General features: G+C 42.7%; 2 protein-coding genes across 2 annotated transcripts in view; one reads left to right on the top strand and one right to left on the bottom strand.

Moving 5' to 3' along the window:
- Positions 1–1062: 1062 nt before the first annotated feature.
- Positions 1063–1848, top strand: TMEM81 (transmembrane protein 81). Its single transcript, XM_066626621.1, has one exon. It carries the CDS (start codon positions 1063–1065, stop codon positions 1846–1848), a length of 786 nt encoding a protein of 261 aa, XP_066482718.1.
- A 10370-nt stretch (positions 1849–12218) lies between these two features.
- Positions 12219–21955, bottom strand: part of CNTN2 (contactin 2) — a 31778-nt gene continuing 22041 nt past the window's right edge. Inside the window, exons 12-22 of the mRNA XM_066623542.1 lie at positions 21593–21768; positions 21249–21369; positions 19661–19819; positions 19396–19545; positions 18810–18880; positions 17516–17750; positions 17160–17275; positions 16698–16884; positions 15687–15799; positions 14266–14434; positions 12219–12328 (exon numbers count right to left, since the gene is read on the bottom strand). Of these exons, the coding sequence (XP_066479639.1) occupies positions 12219–12328; positions 14266–14434; positions 15687–15799; positions 16698–16884; positions 17160–17275; positions 17516–17750; positions 18810–18880; positions 19396–19545; positions 19661–19819; positions 21249–21369; positions 21593–21768 (1607 nt within the window). The remainder of the gene's footprint in view (positions 12329–14265; positions 14435–15686; positions 15800–16697; positions 16885–17159; positions 17276–17515; positions 17751–18809; positions 18881–19395; positions 19546–19660; positions 19820–21248; positions 21370–21592; positions 21769–21955) is intronic.

Raw genomic sequence — 21955 nt, 5'->3', positions numbered from 1 at the left:
ATGGTTTGGGAGCATAGCTAAGTGGTAAAGTACGTGTTTTGCACATAGAAGGTCTGAAACTAAATTCCCAGTATCTCTAGCTAAAAGGATATGAGGTAGTAGGACTGGGCTAGATGGACCAATGGCCTGACTGTATAAGGCTGCTTCATGGGTTTGGGGCATTCAGCTCAGTCCCTAAGTATAGCACAATTGATACTTGTCCATCTTCATATTTCTCCCACACCAAATGAAATGAAAGTAGTATTTCAGGGTTGCCTATTTGTTGGCATTCAGTAGTGTAAAAAGCTTGAAATGAACCGAAGACTACTATGCTTTATAGTAGTGTCACTTCTGAAAACTTCTTTAGGACCTGAAGCAGTGGCCTTCCTTTTATATGTACCTACACTCATAATTGTAGAAAAGACAAGTGTCAGTCAAAATTGGTCTCTAATCTTGTCAGTGTTCAGGATTGTGGAAGTAGTAGGGGACAATGCTGTTATGGCAGATAAACCCCCAAACAAACTTTGCTTTGCTGGTCCAATTATATGTTGACAGTTAAAATAATAGCAATCTAATGACAAAGAGTTCGCTGTGAACTGTCCTCCTTACCTTTTACTATCTCAAGGCACAGTTTGCACCTGATTGGACAAGCACAAATCCTGGTGTCAGGTGTTTTAATGCTAGTTTTGGATAGTGTGAAAGTGTGAAAAGGCCGCGAGACTAAATTCACTGAAGGTCTATTGATTGTCTTTAATTAAGATTTGCTTTGCACATTAGATGATTGGGCCAGGAAGCTGGTGTATGTAAGACACAGATTCCAATAAGTGACCTACAAACGTGCTTGTTTGTATACTGTGATGTATTAATAGCACATTCCTGCTTAATTGAATGAGTCTGTTTCATACAATGTCTTTTCCTTAGCAGTGTTTTACTTGAATGGCTTTTGTAGTCTGAGGATTTCCCGTGTCTGGGGAAAGAGCTCAAGAAGAGGGATCTGTTTTAAACATCAGAAATGTTTGATATTTACCAAGAGTGACACCTTAACCTGACTTACTAAATGGAGTCTGCAAGGATTCTCCAGGTATGACAACTACAGAAACCAGTTTGGTCCTTCGAATGTTAGCATTTGCTTCCTTTGTGCCACTGTCAATGGTTCACGATGAACCAGTTACCATCCCAAAAGCTCTGAGGAATGCGACTGCTCGAGTTTCAATCAGTTCCACAAGCTGCAGTGTCACCTGTGGGCTGGGTTACAAGGTAGAAGAAACATGTGAGGTTGGACCTGATGGGAAAAGGAAGGATTGCACCAAACGGAGACTGGATTGCTTAACCAACTGGATCTGTGGGATGCGCCACTTCACTGTCCTTGTGGGTAAGCCATTTGAACTCAGTTGTCTGACCTCTAGGGAGATTGGTCCTGAGACCCAGAGCTTTAGCTACTCATGGAGGTTGGCCAGAGGTATCATAACCACAGATGATGCTCTTTTTATGCCATTCAAGGCTCCTAGCTTCATCATCAAGCTTTCCCCAGCTGAGGAATACGATGCAGGGACATACAGATGTGATGTGCAACTCATAAAATCTTATAAGCTCGTCAAGAGAATCTACTTTGGACTTCGTGTGATCCCTGGCCGCCTGGTGGATCTGAACTTTGACCAATCCTTGACTGAAGGACAGAAATTAGAGAATGAGAATCAAAACCAGCAGAACGTCACCAATGTCCAAGAAGAGAGGCAGTCCTGGCGAAAGAGAGTTGTGATTGTCTTTACACTGGGCATTGGAAGTGGGGTATTGGGAGGAATCTTGTTGTACACCCTTTTCTACTGTTTGCTGAAGAAGGGCAGTGACCATGATCATGCAGACAAATAAAATACATTTTCTCATATTGCTACAGGGAATCTGCTTTGCGCAAGTTTCGCTACGTTAGCGTTACCATTTCGGGCTGATGAAGATCTGAGAAACAGATCACAAAACAGTTCGCCTCAATTTATTAGAGAGCAGTAAAATAATATTCTGTACCTTAGTTTAATCTTCACAGATCTCCTCAACTATACAGCAAGACCTGGAAACAGCATAAACGTAGTTGGTAATGGATCATATAATTCAGACCTCTTTCAGTCTGAAGCAAACTGGGATATATGTTTAAAATGTCCATGGGCTGTTGATGTCTAACTTCCTTCTTGATGTGGTGGACCCAAACTTTGACAAATCTTGAACTACACAGCAGAGAATAAGGATAAAAATCAAAAGACTGGTGCCAACACTGTAGTCCAGGAGCAGAGGCAGTCCTGATGAAAAAGCTGTGATTGTCATTGTGACAGGCATTGGAAGTGGGGTGTTGGGAGGAGTCTACTCTAATTCATTCTTCTCACTTGAAGCTCGGGTCATCACTGCAGCCTCCACCACTAGTAGATTACTACTGCACAGTAAAGACCAGGACGATCCTTAAATAAACTGGTAGTTAACTGGCAAGCATCTTCATTCTGTCACACTCAGTACAAGTATTCCAAATGGCCAGAGGGCAAAAGGAAGGCCAACAAAGTAAAGAGCATGCCTCTGTGAGAGTTTGGTTCTAATTTCAAGTTTATTGAGAGTTCTGTTAGAAGACCTATCCATGTTCTATCTCCGTTTCAGCATTGTTTACTTGTCTGTCACCCTGCTTGTATCGGTCACTACAGAACTCGAGTGGCACCTAGTGACAGACAACAAGCACTACAACATCAAGAAGAATGGGGAAAACACAGCAAGAAATCAACTATACTATCAGTTCCTATCCAACAATGATGCTTATTTAAGAACACAACAACTGGGAAAATTAGATCACCTGCTTTAAAGCCTGATTCATAAAGGCATCCTGGTCCATATGTGGCCAGTTCAATAGAACAATCTGCCCTATGTGACAATTTATTTTTGTGATCTGTCCCTCTTACAGAGTTCAGACTGTTTCACGTAGTATCTTACCTGCAGTTGTTTTCCAGCAATTACCAACTCAAAAGGTTTTTCATAATATTTGCATGTACAGAATCAGAGTTAGCAAACTGGTCAACATTCCAGGAGTTTGATCATACTTGCCTGCCTGCCAGGCACAATGGGGACTGCTCATAGGTATGCTTAACCTTTGTGAAATGATCCCTGAATTCCTTGCATGTTCCAGCTGTGATCATCTCAGCCTGTTGCTTTTCTGACCCCACTTCCATCTTCGTGAGTGAACCATCCTCAGTTCCTATCTGTGTTGAAACCAGCTTGGAAATAACTCACCCATGACAAGCTTGCTCAAGAATTTGAAGATCTTTATTAAGAATGGCGTGCTACTGTAGCCAATAAATAACGGCAGTTAGAGGATGCTTAACAATGTTTGCTTTTTTGTTGTTTTCTTTAAAAAAAATAGTGTACAACAAAATTACTGAGAAGAAACTGTGCCCCATTTTCCTGTGCAGTGAAGTCAGAGTGGAGAGGCAACGCAGAGTTAGGGGTGGTGGCAGGTTTTCAGGTTAAGTGCATGGATGGACCAAAGATAATGATAGGCAAAGGCAGGAGGTTCCATTTGGGATCAAAAGCTTGGAATCCAAATCAGTTTTGTTAGCGTGGCGTGGGCTTTGGTGGTCCCCATTGCAACCTATAGCACTACATTCAGCTCATGTTAAATGAATGGTTTCAGTACCTGGATGTGCATCAAGCCCTCCTTCAAACTGACTGCAGAGGCACAATGTGAGAGTATACGTTACTGGCTCTGATGGCCACTGAATTGCTTCCTAAAATTCAAAGGGAATGCCTTTGAATGAAACCCTTTGATCATACAAACCATCACATCAGTGACATTTCTAGCTTTGCTTAACCTTGATCAGATGGCAAAGACCTCACAACCTTCAGTGAACAAAGATATTTAAAGAGACAGTGGGAAAAATAGTTTCTGTTAAAAATTAAATATGGATGTGTGTGTTGTGGCACTTAAATGTAATGCATTGCTAAATGCTACTATTGGGCAGACAGAATTCCCACACTTACAGCTATTATTTTATGTAAAATTGCAATGTACCCACTTAAAATAGAGAAGATATTATAATACGCCCTTCAGTTCTTCAAAGAGAAAAGCACTTCTTCAGATCTTACTTTAGAAGATAAGTGTGTAGGACTGAAGCTAGTGGATGGATAGCTTATGGAGGAAATGTAGGAAGTATGGTATCATTGCATTCAATTCTTAAAGGCCCTGATGTAGGGAATCACAAGTGCAGGAGGATGGCACATCATTGCTGGAGCATTCAGGAAATCACTCCCCTGAACAGTGACCAGTGCTGATAACATGTCAATACCAAACACCTTCTATATGGGTGGCAGGATGGACCCCAGACAGAAGCTGGTGCTCTTCCTGCTTAAAAACTGTTAGCATGCACATGCTGCACACACAAACTTTATTTACTGGTTAGGGGTTCCACTCCAGATAGCAGCTTCTTGCAAAGACAGTGGTGCAAAGCTGCAAACTGCTTTGAATCAACCTCCTTTGAAATGTTTTCAGTGCTTCAAGATAAAGCCTTAACAATGGTCTAAAAACCTGAATGTGCATCATAGTTTTAGTTACACAGGAGTATGAATGTAAATATGAGGAAAAAAGAATACATTTTAATAAAGGAGAAGTAACGTTATAAATTCCAGAAATAAAAATTGTACGTATAAACACACACACACAATATTTCACAGGGCTATAACATGTCATGTTGAACTTTTATATTTTAAAATACTGCTTTAAAAACAATTACATTAGACCAATGCCTAATGTAAATATTAAAGTACAGTATGGAATCTACATTGACACTCGTGGAAACAGGTCAACTGGTCACATACGAGTTCCTTTCTATTCAATATGTCACATGAGAATTTTGCCAGTAGTGTGCAGTTCAAGGGGGAAAATGCATAGAAAATGATCTTGACTTCCCTCAAAGGTCTGGTAAAATATGCTTCAAATGTTTCTATTAGCATGCCCAGTTCCATCTTATCTGCATACTTGGTAAATGCAATGGATTTTTTTATTACCAAAGCCACTGATACACGCAACACGTTCATCACAAGGTCTTTGAAGCTGAGCATAATGTCTGTATTCTAGATTTCATGCTAGAATACAACTAAGGTTAGATTTTTTTTCACTTTCCTGGAATAATTATCATATTAAGGGACTGCAGACATCAGTCTAAAATACCTTGCAACACTTACACACTGCACAAATGCCTAGTTCTTGCATGCTGTTACGATAAGGGCATGAAAAATAACTGTCACTGGCTACCTAGGGGATATAATCTCCACTCCCAATTTTGCCTGTGTGAGATAGAGCCATTCCACTTGATTTTTCACATATAATTAGTTCAGCTCATTGTTCTCAAAACAGACTTTCTGGACAACAAAAGGGGAAAATAACTGTAGCAAAGGAATATACTGTGTGCCACTGAAAGAACAACATTTTATAGCACTCTGGTGCTTCAAGTACATGATGTTAGAATCCTTACAAATGACCCTAGAAGCAAGGACAGTATTATGATGACCGCCACATTCCAGATATGGTGAGGTTGAAAGAGTTGCTTGACCAAGGCCACCTCATGAGTTCATGGCAGAGGCAGGAACTGCATCGAAGGTTTACTACAATGGATCTAAGAAGCAGTTTCCAAGAAGAAAACTGAAGGCAGGGCTACACTTTGCCTTAAATTGTGCACAATCTGGCCTGAAAATCTGTCTGTAGGCCCAGATCTGCAGCCATTCAGTGTAGAGACTAATGTACTCTGTATATTTTCAGAGAAACTATTAGGATTATATGTTCAAGGGCAGAGTCCTGCTCAGTTCTAGTTTAAGCCCAGAATAGCTATACCTAACAGCCCAATCCTAAAGGCCGCCACCAGAACTAGCAATACTGTGGCACAACACTCTTTCCAGTTCTTGTGAAAGGTGCTCCGGAAGTGCATGGAGCTGCACATTTGAAGACCTGCACCAGAGAGGCTGCAGAGGGTCAGTGCGTGACAGCTGGAAAAGGAATGCCTGTTGATGATGGTGAGCCTGCAGGGAGGGCATAATGGCTAAGGGGATGAAATGGGGAGCTGAAGGTGTGTTGGAGGCAGGAGGGGGGCAGCTCCTGGTGCTGATGACTTGCTTTGGATACTACCCCCTTTGGAGTGAGCTGCCATACCCCCTTTGTCTCCTCAGACTTGTGCCAACTAAAAAGTTGGGACAAGTCCAAAGAAGCAGAATGGAAGTAGTGGGGCTTACTAAGGAGTATGGGAAAATAATTTCCTTTACCCCTTTCAAACCTCCCAGTCCACCCCCTCCACCACTTGGGTGGATCCAAGGGGGGCCATAGATGCGTGCCCCCCCCCCCAAAAAAAACCATCACACCAGCAGGGAGCAAAGCCAGGGGAACACCCACTTGGCAGGGCATTGGTGGCCAATGGAGCCAAGTTGGAATGGGAGCCCAAGTCTATGCAGCAGGCAGATCAGGGCTCCATGTCCAGGTGGGAACCCAGGTCTACCACCCAGCAAATGTCCACGGCGACCATAAGCTCAACCAGAAGCACAAGTCTTCCAGCAGAAAGATCTGGGCTCCAAGTCCGGGTAAGCTCTTACCTGGACTTGGAGCCCAGATCTATCTGCCCAGCAAATGGCCAGAGGCCATATGCTCAAACAGGAACCCAAGTCTACCAGAAAGAACAATTGTTCCTTCTAGGCAAAGAAGTTTCCACATTGAAATCTGCATTTTTGGGGGGAAGGGGAATATGGTGCACATTAAAATTTCCCAAGACTAGTAGCCAAGGAGTGCAACAAACACCTCAACAAACCCCCTAAATTGATCCAGCCTGCAGTGGCCAGTCTCCTGTGCCCAAACACAGGAAATCAACAGCCAAAACCTGCTCAGCTATGAAGCCCATGGGATGGACTTGGGCAAGTCCGTCTGCATCTAATCTTCCTTACAGGGCCCTTCCTGAGGTTTCTATAATCTCTGAAGGACAGGCTGAATACATGCATGAAGAATACACACAAGCACACAAAACAAAAACCACCAACCAATCTGCCTAAAAAATATATACCAAACCTTCAATAAAAATAGAATTATAACTCTTCATTAACATAAAATATACAAAATGTAACTATACATACATTTGAATGGAACAGAAGCACTTTAATCACACGTAACTATCTTGACAGTCCGCAAGGGGGAGCAAAAGGGTAATTTGTGGCAAGTGTAACATTCTGGAAAAGTAACCTTGTAAGAACTAATTACATCTAGTCTTTATGAAGATACTGGAGGATCAAAAATATGAGTGATGTAAAAGAACCATGACCCCAATCTCCTCCTTCCCCTTCTTTAACTAACTGTTCCATGTCACTGCTTTGGAAGTCAGGGAGGGACTCTTTTTCTTTTCTCCTGCAAAGCTATTAGCAGCTGGGGATGGGGCTGGGTAGTAGGAAAAACTGTGTGGAAGAAAAGGTGAAACACTCCAGTGCCACTTCCTCAGCTCTCCAAGCACACACTTGGGCTCCTAACTAGTTATAAACCAAACAAATGTGGGAGATCTCAATCCTGGATCTCCCAAATCACATCTAATTTGGCCCTTGGTGTTTGTAGTGTGTTGCCATTTGCAACACGGTAAAGAAAATGCATATCTGCAAGCACTGCGGGGGGGGGGGGGGGAGGCTGGCAGTGGATATCCAGGTCAATTCTGGTGCCCTGTCATATGTCCACCATCTGTCAGTGTTTTGAATAGACTGCATTCCCTTCCCTGAATTTTATGGTGTTCAGCACTCAAAAGACCAGTGTATACACAACCAACACGCTTGCTGCGTAAAGTATGAATCAGCCCCAAACAGCAATAGATGAGAACATGAGTCCTTCTGAAGGCGATTGCAGTTCCCACTATTTACACTTAAACTCAATTGTCTGCCTGTAAACTTTGCAGCAGCATGCTGATTTTGCCGAAGCACTCCCCACTTTAAGTACTGTGTGTACTGACACAATGAAATGGGGAGGGTGTCCCCACCACCAAGCACATTCCCTCAAGCCCTTGTTCAAGCAGAATTACTTACAGTTAGGGCTCCACAGGATTTCATGTTTTGGTTTTGTGTCAAAAGCAGCATTTTTGATGGGGGAGAATGTTTCGTCAAATGGGTATGCAAGTCACTTTACATTCAAAAGCGTTGTCCAAGGTCCTGGACACCAAGCACCACTCAAAAGGAGGTGTCAAAAACATGTTCCAAAACAGAAGTGATTTTCAACAGTAACAGAAATGAAACTAAAGCATTTTGGCAGAGCTTTCCTTACAATCTTTTACCCATTCCTTCCAATGAGTTGAAGGGAATCCTTAAAACTCTTGTATAGAATGCTTTTGTGCACACAAAACCTTTTTTTTGTCCATGGGCTCCAACACGAGAAAGATGTGCACCTGGACGTACTCACTTGGGCTGATGTTCAAGCAATCTTCACTGAACATGGAATAGATTTTTTAATGTAATCTAAAATTCAGTTCCCCCCCCCCAAAAAAAAACATCCATGATTCAATAAAGGTTATCTATAATCTCTACTGTGGTTAAGGACCCAATCCTATCCTCCCATTGACACAGCCATGCATCTACTGCCCTTCCTGCCCCCTCCTTTATCATTCCTCTCACCTCAATGACCAAAAGTAGGACGTGAAACAGCCATGTTCTTGTGCTCTGGACCTTTAAAGGACTCTCATGATCTGGCTACCTTTTTCATTCATAAGGATTAAATTTCCCCATCTTGCTATAAAGCCTGCTGTGAGGCAATACAGGAGAGATGCTTTGGGATTATACTGAGGATTCTGGTAGATGTTGCTCCTTTGAGGGTCAAACTACATACTATGTTAAATAGATGGTTTGGCTCTGCATTTTATTTTATTTTTAGTTTAGTAACAGCAACTTTGAGTCCCCTCAGAAGGAGAAAGGAGGGATAAAAATGCAGTAAATAAATACATAAATTGTGTGATATCAATAATTGTGTGATCAGGACTGGCATCAAGGCATACAGGAAGGATTATTCCCAAGAAGGAAGCTTCTATTGTTCCCAAGGGGAACTTACCTCTTGAAGCAGATCTGGGGGCCTTATTTTTGATGAAACTGCTGCATGGGGGGGAAGCATAAATGCATCTCCCCTATGTACCGTTATCCCAATACCAATTTCCCTTGATGCCATTTTACTTGAAAAAACTCCAAGGAAATGCAGGGTCAAATAATGCATTTAACATTACATGTAAGTTAGCCATAAAATGGAATGATATCTGGATGCTTAAGTCCTTAAATGTGTGCTAAGATCCAAGGTAAAAAAGCTTTAAACCGATTTCACACAGAAATCCAACCCTAACCTATGTGTGACACCTCGAGTTTGAAAGCAGTGATTAGCTACAGCCTATTATAAGGAAAGCAGAATAGGATTGCTACCTGTTTTTAATGGAACATGCATTTCCTAGCACATTTCCTAGCAGTGCTGGAAAAGCTTCACCTATTGATTTCTGTCTGCTACCCTACACCCAAGCTGCAACGTTGCAGTACATGGTGGTCAAATTATTCTGGCATTTCCTTGACAGAAAGGGCTGAAGTCCATAGAAAAGCTGGCAACCATATGCTCCCCCTTACACCCAAGAGCTCATTTTCTGCCTGGAAACGAAGAACCTGATTTTAGTTCAAGCTATAGAGGCTAAGCCTAAGAAGTTCTCTCATATAAACAGGTATTCTCAACATAGCTGAAATCCTTGATAATAGACATTCTATAGAGTACAAGGTCATAGATCTGCAAGATTCTAGTGGTTTACAATCTTCACAACATTTAAGGCAGCTTTTTCAGCATTCCCCCTTAAAGCTATAGACCAGTGTTCTATAACACTAGCAGGAGCAAACAGGTTCTGCTCTGTTCTTTTTACAATCCCAATTCAGTGATAACCCTGTCCTTGGCCAGGTCTTGCAGTGTGGAATTCTCCTTGGACCTTTCAGAAATGTATCCCATGAGGCCTAGTTTCTAAAAAGTGGAGATCAAGAGACCCTCCGAGGCTAAACAGTTTCGGGATTGGACATTAATTCTCTTACAGTGCATGGCTGGAAAACTAAGTTCCGTTTCTATAGGGTAATGGCTATTATGTTTGCCTCGCTCACAAATGGCCCAAGTCAAAATTTGGCAGAAATAGTCCCTTTCCAGCAGAACCATAGTTCTTAGTTGACATGTTCTGAATGTATATAGCCTGTGGGCTAAAGCTAACTGAGTCAGAAAAGACATAACTAGACTAAAAAGACCACTGGTTTAACACAGTTAAGGGCAGTTCCTTCCTCTTCTGTACACCTAACTATCTTGTTACAAGACAAAACACCATCCTTAAGTCCTTTCCATGTGCATAAAGTCTGAGAACGATGCTCAGTAGTTGAAAGACACTGCACTGCATCCTGATTATTTCTTTCCTGTGACAAAAATATGTGCCCTCAACAAGTATCCATTCTACTTTGTCAGCACAGATGAGAGTATTAGAGAAGCATTAACAGGATTTCCAGACTAATCTTATTGGTTCATTTTTAAAAAGGTATTGGGAGCTGAAGTTCTAAGTCTTTCTTGTCCTTGTGCCACAATCCTGAAGATGTGAGCACACTGGGGGAGATTACCCAGCTAAGCACATCATAACAAATGTTAAGTCCCTGAAGAATGGTCTGAGAAACTCGATCCTATCCTACCTCCGCCAACGCATCTGTGCCAAAAACATGGAGGGGGGTGGATTAGTAGGCTTTGGAGAGGAAAGATAGATCATTTTGTCTTACCCTTCTGTAAACCTCCCGCTCTACAATGTGTCTCCTTGGACCTGTGCCAGCTCTGTAACTGCTGCAGGTCTGAGGAAATAAAGCGAGTGTAGAGGCTTGTAAAACAGGTGACAGAATTCAGGGCATGCCATCACCACCAGATTCACCCTCTTGCAGCAGTGCTCCAAAAATGGCAGCCAATAGAGTGCTCTGCATGCTGTCAGTGGCCAATTTGCGACGGTGGGAGTGCTTTCAACTATCTCAACATGCTCCACAGTACAGCCCAATCCTGGATAGGATCGGGCTGTAAAGCCCCCAGTTAGCATCTTCATGTCTAAGTTCAGATATCTGACTACTCTATTAAAAAATTCTGAGCAAAATGGACAGGCTTATGTCCATGTTTCCAACTGGTTCAACATCCATACACACCCTAAGGGCTTCCTTGTGGACAGAATGGCAGGATAACTTAGTAGATAAAACTTAGTAGATAAAACTTGCTTTCATGTCCAAGTTGTGTTGATGTAATTTGGGTAGATGATAGACTGTATGTGTACTGTAGAGATGAAAAGCAGTCTCTGAACTAACCTTCAGTCTATCACATTCAAATACCCTCGTGGACTTGATCAGAATCTCTCCTTCTTCAAACAAAGCTCCTCTGGTACCTCTTTCTCTCCAGAGCGCTAAATAAACTGTAAAAAGAAGGGAAGAAACCAAAGGAAAATGCAAGAACTAGGAAATGAATTCTTGGGATATAGAGGAACAGTGAGTGGCACCTGCTGGTACAGTGTTGGTGCAGACTACAAGCAATAGAGGGTGAAAGCCAAATTGTGGAATTTTCTGTTTGTTTCACCTATTAGCCATCAATATTCCATTTTTAGCAACCCATTCACAAAGTTCTGACTTCTTCTTAAGTTTGGGATTGAAGACAGCTGTCAGTCTCCTGTGGCTTGATCTGCTTCAGGCATTTGCCTTGAAAATAGGTGATTAGGATAATACTGCCTCAATGTTTTTCCCTTTATCTTTGAATGTTAGAGTTCTTGGTCCAATACTGGTGCAGCTGGGAATGAAACGGAACATGATCATCACTCTGAAAACCTTTCCCTAAAAGATGCAGTACTAATTTTGTTTTGTTTTTCTTAAAAAAGATAAAGTTTAGGAGTCTGATTATTTTTGTACATGGCTTTGTAAGGCAGAAGAATCTACTGAATACAGTAATATGAGACATCCAGTTTCCACAGGGAATTCACCCTATTGTTTTTTTCAGTTAAAAAAAATCTTTGATTGGTTAAAGACTCGTGTCTTGTATGAAATGTTCTATTTTCTTTAAAAAATGTGTTTTCCACTTGAATTCTTTTCTACTAACCACTCTTCATAGTGCAGCTGTGGTAGAAGTTTGTAGTCCTACTGGTCAACTGTTGACTTTCTCCTGTCGAAGGAGGAGATCCAGAAACCCACCATTATAGTGACTGGCATCAGAGCTCCAAACAGCCAATCAGGATGAACACTACTACTGAGTGAGTCAGAGCAACCACAGTATGTGCTACTGGATGCCTTGCAGAATTTTCCACCATCATACTTGTGCCTGCAAAAAAGAAATATGTTGAGTTACCAAAAAAAAAAATAGAAAGAGAAAAAAACTTTGTTTTGAGCAGAGTGGAGTTTGGAAAAGTTGCTGAAATATTTACTGGGCACAGACTATTATCATGCCCTCATGTAGCACTTCTATGCCAAGCTGCAGGCAGAGGGTGAGCACCAGCACGGCAGCAGCCAGCATTACATTAATGGTGGGGGTGAGTTTGGATTTCAGTACTTCTGGGAAGGCATCAACTATCACAGATAGGACCCCAAAGGCCAGTATAATGCACTCTTATTATATGAAAAGCCCACACACTGTAGTTTTTAGAGCCAATACTGACAAAAGGCAGAAGTTGGTTGTCTGTTGTGGCCAGGAAGATGCAACTGAGAATTTCAGGTTAGTCAACACAACTACTAAAGCAGGGTCTCCAAACCACAGACTGCTACATTAGGAAAAAGCCATCCAGGCATAGCACTTTCTGTTCCACACTGTAGCCTCCTATTTTTCCAGCTGATCTTGTCAGAAACTCATGCTGGGCAGCCGTTTCCACTGCCTGTCACACCCCGATTTCCAGGTAGAAGCTGCTGCCTGGTGCAGGGTTTCTGACAAGATCGGCTGGAAAGATAAGAGGCTGCAGTGCAGAACGGAAAGCACCATGCTGAAGGCAGATCTTTTTCCTAATGCCAGATCTGGCCTACGGGCTGCCGTTTAGCAGTCACTGTACTAAAGAGATGATAAAACCACCAAAAGCTACCATAAAAAAAAAATTGGAAGTCTGTCTCATAATTGCCTTTATAGCAAGAGACCTTCCAAGGCTATTTGAATTCTTCCACAATTACCTGCACCTCCTGTTACAAGCAGAATATTAACTAGTGAGCTATCAAAAGTTTCCCTGCTTGCCCTCAATTCCCAGCTTAGTCTTTAATGAATCCATTTTGTTAGCTGCGGATCTTTATCGCCTTTTTACACCAGAGAAGCACTCATGTTAAGTCAGATTTGAAGAGTTGAAGAAGATCAATCATTTATTTACATAAAGGATCAGCTAGGCTTCTTAAGAGTGGAAGAAGTACGAGATCTGATTCTATTTATAGTGAAATATATTCATATACATTGTTTGATGAACCAATCACACAATTGGAGTATTCCTTGATTAGTCAACCACTTCGTTAAAACATATTTCTCAATCGGTTTCCTAATTCTGACAATGAATTTGTCACCATCTCACTTTACTCTTGTCTAAGCACTTTGTTTTCTGTCCTTGTTCAAGCCAAAGAGCTTGTTGCAACAGATTACAGTCCTCCTGCTCTGTGCTTATGTCAACTTCCCAGCTTGGATTTCATAAAATCCTTAATCCTTCAGATTACACTTGAGATACTAGTCCTCAGCCTGAAGCCTGCTTTAGCTATTTTATCTCAAGCTGCAGAACTGTAAAGTTCCTTACATGTCGCATTACTTCATGTGCCCCAATGCATGCCAAGACTTTGGCTCACCATTTTCTGTCTGAACCCATATTCCTAAGGAATTGCAAGTCACAGATCCTGACATACATGAGACCATTCAGTTGCCCCCTGAATTGGTGTCTAGTGATGGTTTAGGTCTTCTCAATGCCAAATCAAGATGCTCTTGAGAAACAGCCATGGGCACCTGGCTGAAGAACTGAACTGGTGTTTAAGCAAAACTCAATTTCCATCAGTGGACACGAAGCGACTGCTGTTTTATGAAAAGGAAGAAAAAGGGTCTGGTAGCAGAGTGTGTGCTTGGCTCTTTTTTCAGACTATAGAAATGTTGCATTACGGAAGAGAAAAAAGTAGGGCAGTTAGGAGAGAACATGCTTGCCTTTTTTAAATCAGCCATAGTTCATGCCATTTTGAGACTGTCTGTTGTGAAAAGTTAAACCTATATGATAAATGCACATAAAGGAGAAAAGAGAAATGCAGACGCACCGCTGTTTCTCAGAATGTACACTTCTGCTGGGACGCCATCTCCGCCTGGCCCAGTGGTCCTAATCTGCACCGAAGCATGAGTGGAGTCGTCTGAAACCGGAATCTCAATCCGATTGTTATTGGCTATGTAGAGGATAGGTGGGGAGTGCTTGTCCTGCTGGTACAGCATCTACAGTAGAAGGCAGGTATGGCTACTCATTTGTACATAAAGTTCTTCTCTAATGCAGAGATGCACAACAGGTTATGCACAACAGCACATATGGCTACTCATTTGTACATAAAGTTCTTCTCTAATGCAGACATGCACAACAGGTTATGCACAACAGCACATATGGCTACTCATTTGTAGATAAAGTTCTTCTCTAATGCAGACATGCACAACAGGTTATACACAACAGCAGATATGGCTACTCATTTGTACATAAAGTTCTTCTCTAATACAGAGATGCACAACAGGTTACGTCAAGAGCCACTTTTACTCAGGCAAATGATTACATTATTCAGTAACTGCTGAAAAGCCATTTGCTACAGTTTGAACTTTTGTTCTCTTTTGAACCCTTCTACTGTAGATGCTGTACCAGCATCTGTAGATGCTTCTACTCTACAGTAGAAACCCTTCTCTTTCATTTCATTCTTGTTAGGGTCCCTTTATCAATTTTCAGGATAATGCCCCCCCCCATTTACAAATCAGTACACTTGGTTTTTCAATTCTCCTGTTTTTCAGTTCTCTCTTTCAATTTCACACTTCTGATGCAATAAGTCTCACTGAGATCAGAGTTGGAAGGGACCTCTAAGGTCACCTAGTCCAACCCCCTGCCTGTAGCAGGAAATTCTCCTAGTGCATCACCAGCAGGCGCTCATCGAGCCTCTGCTTGAAGATCTCCAGTGAGGGATAATTCACCACCTCCCTCAGCAATCTGTTCCACTGCTGAACCTCCCTGACCGTCAGGAATTTTTTCCTGAGATCCTGTTGGAGTCTCTTCTTTTGCAGTTTGTACCCATCGGATCTAGTTCTGCTGTCAGAGGCAGTTGAGAACAAATTTGTCCGTTCTTCCATATGACAGCCTTCAGGTATATGAAGAGTGCTATCATATCCCCTCTCAGCCTTCTCTTCTCCAGGCTGAACATACCAAGTTCCCTGAACCTATCCTCATAGTGCTTGTTCTCCAGCCTTCTGATCATCCTCGTCGCTCTCATGGGACTTATTCCCAAATGAGTATGCACAGGCTTGCAGCCAGAACCCACAACCCCTGATGCAAAAAAAAAGGTCCCTCAGATCTTGATTTGGAATGAATGAAGCTTCTATTCCCAACCCAGAGTTGTTTTTTAGAGGACCATACGTTACACATGCTTAACAAAGAATTAAGAAGATATATTCCAGTTAGAAACCCCTGGCCCAAGAGAAAATTTGATATCAGTACCTTATACCCAGTGACAGCAGACTCATCTGCTTTTGCAACCACAGGATCCCACTTGATGCTTACAGTAGAGCTGGAGAACTTCCAGGAGATGTTGCCAGGTGGCCTTCTTGGTGCTAGAAGGGACAAAATGGGGGAGAATTTCATTGAGGCAACAGAAAGCTATCTAGATGTCAGCAGCCAATGTTTTGGCTGGTAAATCCCAATGCGTACAACCCTTCCTCTTACCAGTTGCACAACTATGCAAATTACACAGGCCTACAAAACTGAGGGTCAGAAAAGTTTCTCCCAAACTTTTTGGTGGTTTGATAGGAATTTGGGGTGCCAATTCCAAAAATGGCATCTGTTTTGCCCTATCAAGTCTAGTTTTAGAGGTATAGTATAGCCTAATAGTCTTGAACCGTATAGTGAATGGTTTAAGCAGCTTCCTCATGAGGAAGCCATGGTGTAGGCTTCCTCATAAGGAAGCTGCTTGAACCATTCACTAAAGAGGCTATGCCGTGTCTCCAAAACTAGACATGATAGGGCAAAACGGTTGCCATTTTTGGAATCAGTACCCCAAATATACCCAGGAATTGGTGTAACGTTTAAGGAAGCAAAATGTGTGTTGGCCTGTATAATGGGACACTCTTTTTCTCTCCTGGCTGACTTTCTTCTGCACCACATTTCTGCCAGTCTCTTTCCCACTACCGTCTCAACCATTTCTTTCTCTCTGGCCTGTCTTCCTCTAAATTTTCCCCCCGTTTATCTCCTGCCACTTCACCCAATGTGTTTGTTTCTCCTCCCTGATGCATGCACTGCTTCTGGTGAGTCTTCAGTGACAAACATAATACAACAGAAGACAGAATATTTTTCCCCCAATCCTGTTTGCTCAAGTTTATTAATGTTATCTCTGTTATACTCACTAAAAAGTTGAAAGAATCTTGGGGGAAAATAATCTCTCTCTCAAAACACTGGTAACTGAAACAACGTACAAAAACACCCATCTATACGTTTGATTAACTGAATGCTCACGTGGCTTCGTAGTCATGAAGCTGGTGGGGGAACTGGCTGGCCCACTCCCAGCCCGGTTGTAAGCTCTGACCGCTACGTGGTACTTTGTATTGGGGATGAGGTCTGTCACATGTGCTGATTCAACAAGGCCTGCTGTCCTCACTCTGTCAGCAGCCTCCTCTTTGTCGCCATGTCTCCAGTACCGAATCTGAAAACAAGAATACACAAGTGGCTTGCGTTCTAGAGGCAATGAGCATTAGACTGCACAGTATATACCCTGCAACAGCCATCTTGAGTAGTCCACAAGACATGACTCTTTCCTTATTATGGGGCTGGAGATAATGGAAGGAAGCTGTTTATTTGGAGTAGCTTCCCAAGCATTCGCAACTATCTCACCACAACAGTCCAACTCTTCTTTTTGAATGGCTTGCCTATGATCTAAGCCTGAACAATGCTCAAGTTCCAGTCCCTCCCATCAATTACCTCGTAGCCCAAAAGGACTCCATTCATGTTGCTGCGCTCTACAGGGTCCCAAGAAACATCAATTTCTGTGGCCATGACTGCCTTGACTGTGACATTGGAAGGAGCCACTCTTGGTTCTGTTAAAAGTACAATGATGACACTTTACTGAAAGGAACCTGTGAATCCAGCCTAGAAATATCTATAAGGCAAGGATTAGAAGCCAGGCACTTGGTCTGCCAAAGAACAAGGCAGGTAGCATCTCCAAACAATGATGTAGATAAGCTTCTTTGTGCTCTTGGGGAAAACAGGAGAAGGAAATTCAACTGGGTTCCAGCAACATTCTATAGAGAGTTAATTACCCTTATGACCCCACCTACCTTCTTCTGCAGAGTGTACAATGGACACCAGGCTCTCTGGTCCCTCCCCCTTCTTATTGAAGGCCTTGATCTTCACTTCAAAGGGTGTAAACGGTGCGATGCTCTCATTGCGATACACATAGTGCAGTGATTCTGCATGGGGCACCTTTGCCGTCTTCCAGACATGGGTGCCTGCTTGTCGGAAATACAAGATATATCCAAAGCCCTCTCCATTCTGATACTCCCGCTGCATTGGCTGAATTGCAGTTTGAGACCAAAGAAAACAAAACAAAGCCCACAATGTTAGTTTGGGTTCAGACTGTATATTCACATCATGTGTTATATATTAACATACATAGCAGTAATATGCAGCCAAATTACCTAGACCCCAATCCTAAGTCTGCTGCTGGAACTAGCACTCTGGCAGTGCAAGGTTCCTTATGGTGGTGTGAAAGCTGGGCTGCTGTCACGTGCTGCTGGGACTGCTGCTGTAAATGGCAGTACATGTGGTGGTGGTCCCAGGATGCTCCACAGGCACCGTCAGTTACTGGTGGGAGGGGCCAATGGCGGGGAGGGGCAATGAGACTTTTCACGGGAGTAGCCAGGATGTGTGTCAGTGAAGGGAAGTGGTGGATCCCACTGCAGTCACGCATGCTGGATTTTATCCCATCTTTTAAAAACCTCAGACATACACTACCAAAATGGCTGGCATATGCCCAAGGCGACCCATAGGACCTCCAGCAGCCACAATTTCTGCGCTGGCTGTGGCAGACACTTCACGTGCCCAACTGAACTGCTGTGTGGCAATTTGGTTAGGACTGGCCTGTTAGTCATGGCTAACTTGGGCTGCAATGCTATACACATTTGCCTGAGGGTAAATCCCATTTAACCCCTTTCTGCCCAGCCTACAGATGTATACATTTGATCCCTGTTGCATATGCTCAATGTCAGGCAGAAATGTCTTCATTCAGCGGTTCTTAAACTCTCAGGGAGTTTGAGCACCACTGTGGAGGATGGCATGGGGCTTTCCGTGCCCCCAGGAGCCTGCTGCAGGCTCTGGTAAGTCTAAGCAAGCCCCTGCGCCCCTCGACAGTGACGGGATTCTGGCAATCATGTCACTGTCTTCCCCCCTCTCCGCCCCTTAAGGGGGCAGGGCTCTCTGGTGGGGTGTTACAATGGCTTGAGTACCACTGGCTTAATTCAATGGAACTTACTTCTGAGTTGCCATGCATAGGATTGAGCTGTAAAGTCCCATTAACTTCCACTAACTTGCTTTGAACACAATCCAATTTTGTGTGGCCTGTGGTCAGCTTACCGTCCAATTGATGATGAGCTCTCCAGGTGCTCCTCCTCCTCCACTGAGCCCAGATGGTGCCACAGTAGGAGCTGTTGTGTTCCCCAAAAAGAAAAACAAAATGACTGTTAAACAGGAATACAAAACTCAAGCAAAGCTGAAAAAAAAGCACCATTCCATAAAGTGCAAGTCAGCTGCTGTATCATAAGGAAAAACACCAGTTCAGTATTAATACTGAGATTTAGATAGACTGATGTATTGATCTTTCAGTTGTGAAATAAGATCATAATTTATAGTAAGTTATCATGCTCAGAGGATGATAAGGCAGCCCTTTGGGATTTCTAAGAAAACTCAAGAAAACATGTAGGAAAAACAGAAGAAATCAGAATAACTACTATAATCCTTAAAAAAATTAAATGATTTCCTTGTCCTCATGAAAATGTGAAGATCATGCTTGCTTAAAAGCTTATAATTAAACAGCAGTTATTGTGGAACCCACTGTCCTGGGGAAAGAATTTATGTGGGGCATTATCTCATTATGAGAATTCTGTTAGCCCCATGTAGCTGATCCCAGGTTATATTTATCTAAGGATACTGACGAACTCACCAGCTTCTTTGGTGCGGATCTTGGTAGATGGTACACTGGATTCTCCAACTCCAAGGATGTTGCTGGCCAGGACCCGAAACTCATAATCCATCCAGGGTATGAGGTTGGCCACCTGGGCCGTTTCTGCATTACCTTCAATATTTGCAGGATCTATAACCCAAAAGCACAAGAATAGAACAAATAGAGCAAGCAGCACCAAAGGGAGAGAAGTGAAATCTTACACTGAAGCATGCTCAGTGTGGGCCACTGCCCTCAAGACACTTACTGGTGCGCACTTGCTTCCACGTGGAGAAGAGTGGAGTGCGGGCTTGGATGACGTATTTGGCTATAGGGCTGTGGTTATCGAAACCTCGACTCCAGCTCAGTTGTACAGTAGTGTCCTTGATGTCTCTCACCACCAACCCCCCAGGAGGCCCTGGAGGACCTTGTTAGAAAAAGAGAACAACAGTTAATCACAGCAAAGGATTATAAATTTGAAGCATGGAATCCAGCTTTGTGTCACTATATCTGTTTTCCATGAATCTCTCTTCTTGCTCTCTTGTATTGACTTCTGCTTCTACACAACTAATCTATTCTATTATTTTGGCTAGAATTCTAAGATATCCAGCATAATTGCAGGCTATTCCTTCCCAGATTTCATACTGTACTAGAAACAATTTCTGGTGTGTTGGAGAAGAAGGAACTACAAGCATATGTTTGATGGCATATTTGCTTAGTTTCCAGAGACCGTAAACCCTCCAGTGTGTTCAACTTGTTAAGCATCAAGTTTTTGTGCCTTAAGTCTGACAGCAGATGTAGAATAGCAGCAAAGAGATCAAGCTGTGAAGCAGGATTTCCCTGGACTGAACCGTGCTTGTGTCATGAATTCTCACTGGTGACCTTAGGCAAGCCACTTCCTTCCAGCCTCAGTGTTCCCAGCTGCAATATGGGGACAGTAATATGTACTTTCCTTACAGAACAACATCAAGTTAATTCACATCTGAAGCACTTTGCGCACCCAGTAAGCACTACACAAGTATTTTTATTTAGCCTCCAAGTGTCCAGGGGCACAACACCCACCCACCAATATTCAGTGATTACCCATGAATTATCTTCCCTCCTCATTTTTTTGATTTTATCCTGAAATGTTAATACCACGGTTCAGAATACAACTCCAAAGTAGTAATTAGTATAAAACTAGATTGTTTAAGTTGTATAGTGGTGATTTTACTATGTTGGTAAAAATGCAGTCCAAAACTTGCAAATATAAATAAACTACCATAAATATTAGAGGAAGGCATTTCAGCCATTTTTGAGGATGGCAAGGAAGATCTTCCTGGCAAGAATGGTGGGGGCTCTGCCTTGCAGTTGCCAGCCTCCATTTCTTCCCCCTCAGAATGGCACTACATCATCACATTGCATTATTCTGAAAAAAGGCTTCTGGGCACTGAAAGTAGTGTCACTACTGATTCCACGAAAGAAGAAGCAGTGGAAAAATGAACCTGGGGCAGTTGGGGCTCCCACTTCACTCATCTGATTCCCCTAATTTTGAGTTGAAAGGTCTATTCAGAGAACTTTCACCTCAGCTCTAGTAAATGTATCTTTTTTGTACAGAATGCTTTGCCTTAATGCACATGCTCCATAACTGAGAAACCCTGACTGCTAGATGGAGCTGACTTTTCTATGGAGCCTGAAGAAAACCATTTGTGTTGCAAAATACATGTTCCAGATTGTTGCCAAGAGAACAGAGTAGCCAAAGAATACAGAAGGCCAACATTTATGTGAAGAGAGCAGAACAGCACGATTCCCAAAGACAGGAGACTACTTGTTTGGATTTGTCACTCCCCAGGTGCAGAAAATGAATGAAAAATTACCTCTTACAACCAGCATGGCTGACTCAGAAGCACTGTCTACCACTGTCTGGGCTGTGCAGGTATATCGGCCAGCATGTTTCAGCTGAGCATTCAAGACCGTGAGATCTCCAACACTCTCTTTCTACGAATGGGAGAAATGAGCCAGTAGAAACAATGTCAGAACCAAGATGAGAACAGTGTAAAATGAGAGTTCAAAACAGATGCTGAGGATCAAGGCTGGATACACAGTTTCTTGGCGGTAAACAAATGACACACATCAAAAGACAACTTAATTCCCAGAGGAAGAAATCAACCTCACATGGTTGATCGGTTTTTAAGGGCCACATAGAATTTGCTGTACTCACTGTGCTTGCTCTCTTATAGTGGCCTTCAGATCTGACCAAGTCAATGGGAAAGTCATCCAGGCTCCAGGTAAAGGTAAGGTCCATTGTTGGGTCATGAGAAGCATGGCACTGAAGGGTGATGTTCTCGCCTACATTGATGTCAGCACTGGATGGTGCAAGAGTAATTTTGGTGGCATCTGCAGAGGAGCAGGAGACAACTTATTAGTGGGAGATGTCATTTATGTGCATTCAGATGCCATTAACACCACCCATTCAATGAAGACAAATTACAACAACCACTGGATGTAGAATTGCAACATTTTTATAAGCTAAAGAAACCCCAAAGCACCTCTGTTTCCATTTCTTCACCTTCAAACAATCAGA

The sequence above is a fragment of the Tiliqua scincoides genome, chromosome 4, assembly GCF_035046505.1.
Source record: "Tiliqua scincoides isolate rTilSci1 chromosome 4, rTilSci1.hap2, whole genome shotgun sequence".
Taxonomy (NCBI): domain Eukaryota; kingdom Metazoa; phylum Chordata; class Lepidosauria; order Squamata; family Scincidae; genus Tiliqua; species Tiliqua scincoides.
This window is presented reverse-complemented; position numbering and strand designations above follow the sequence as displayed.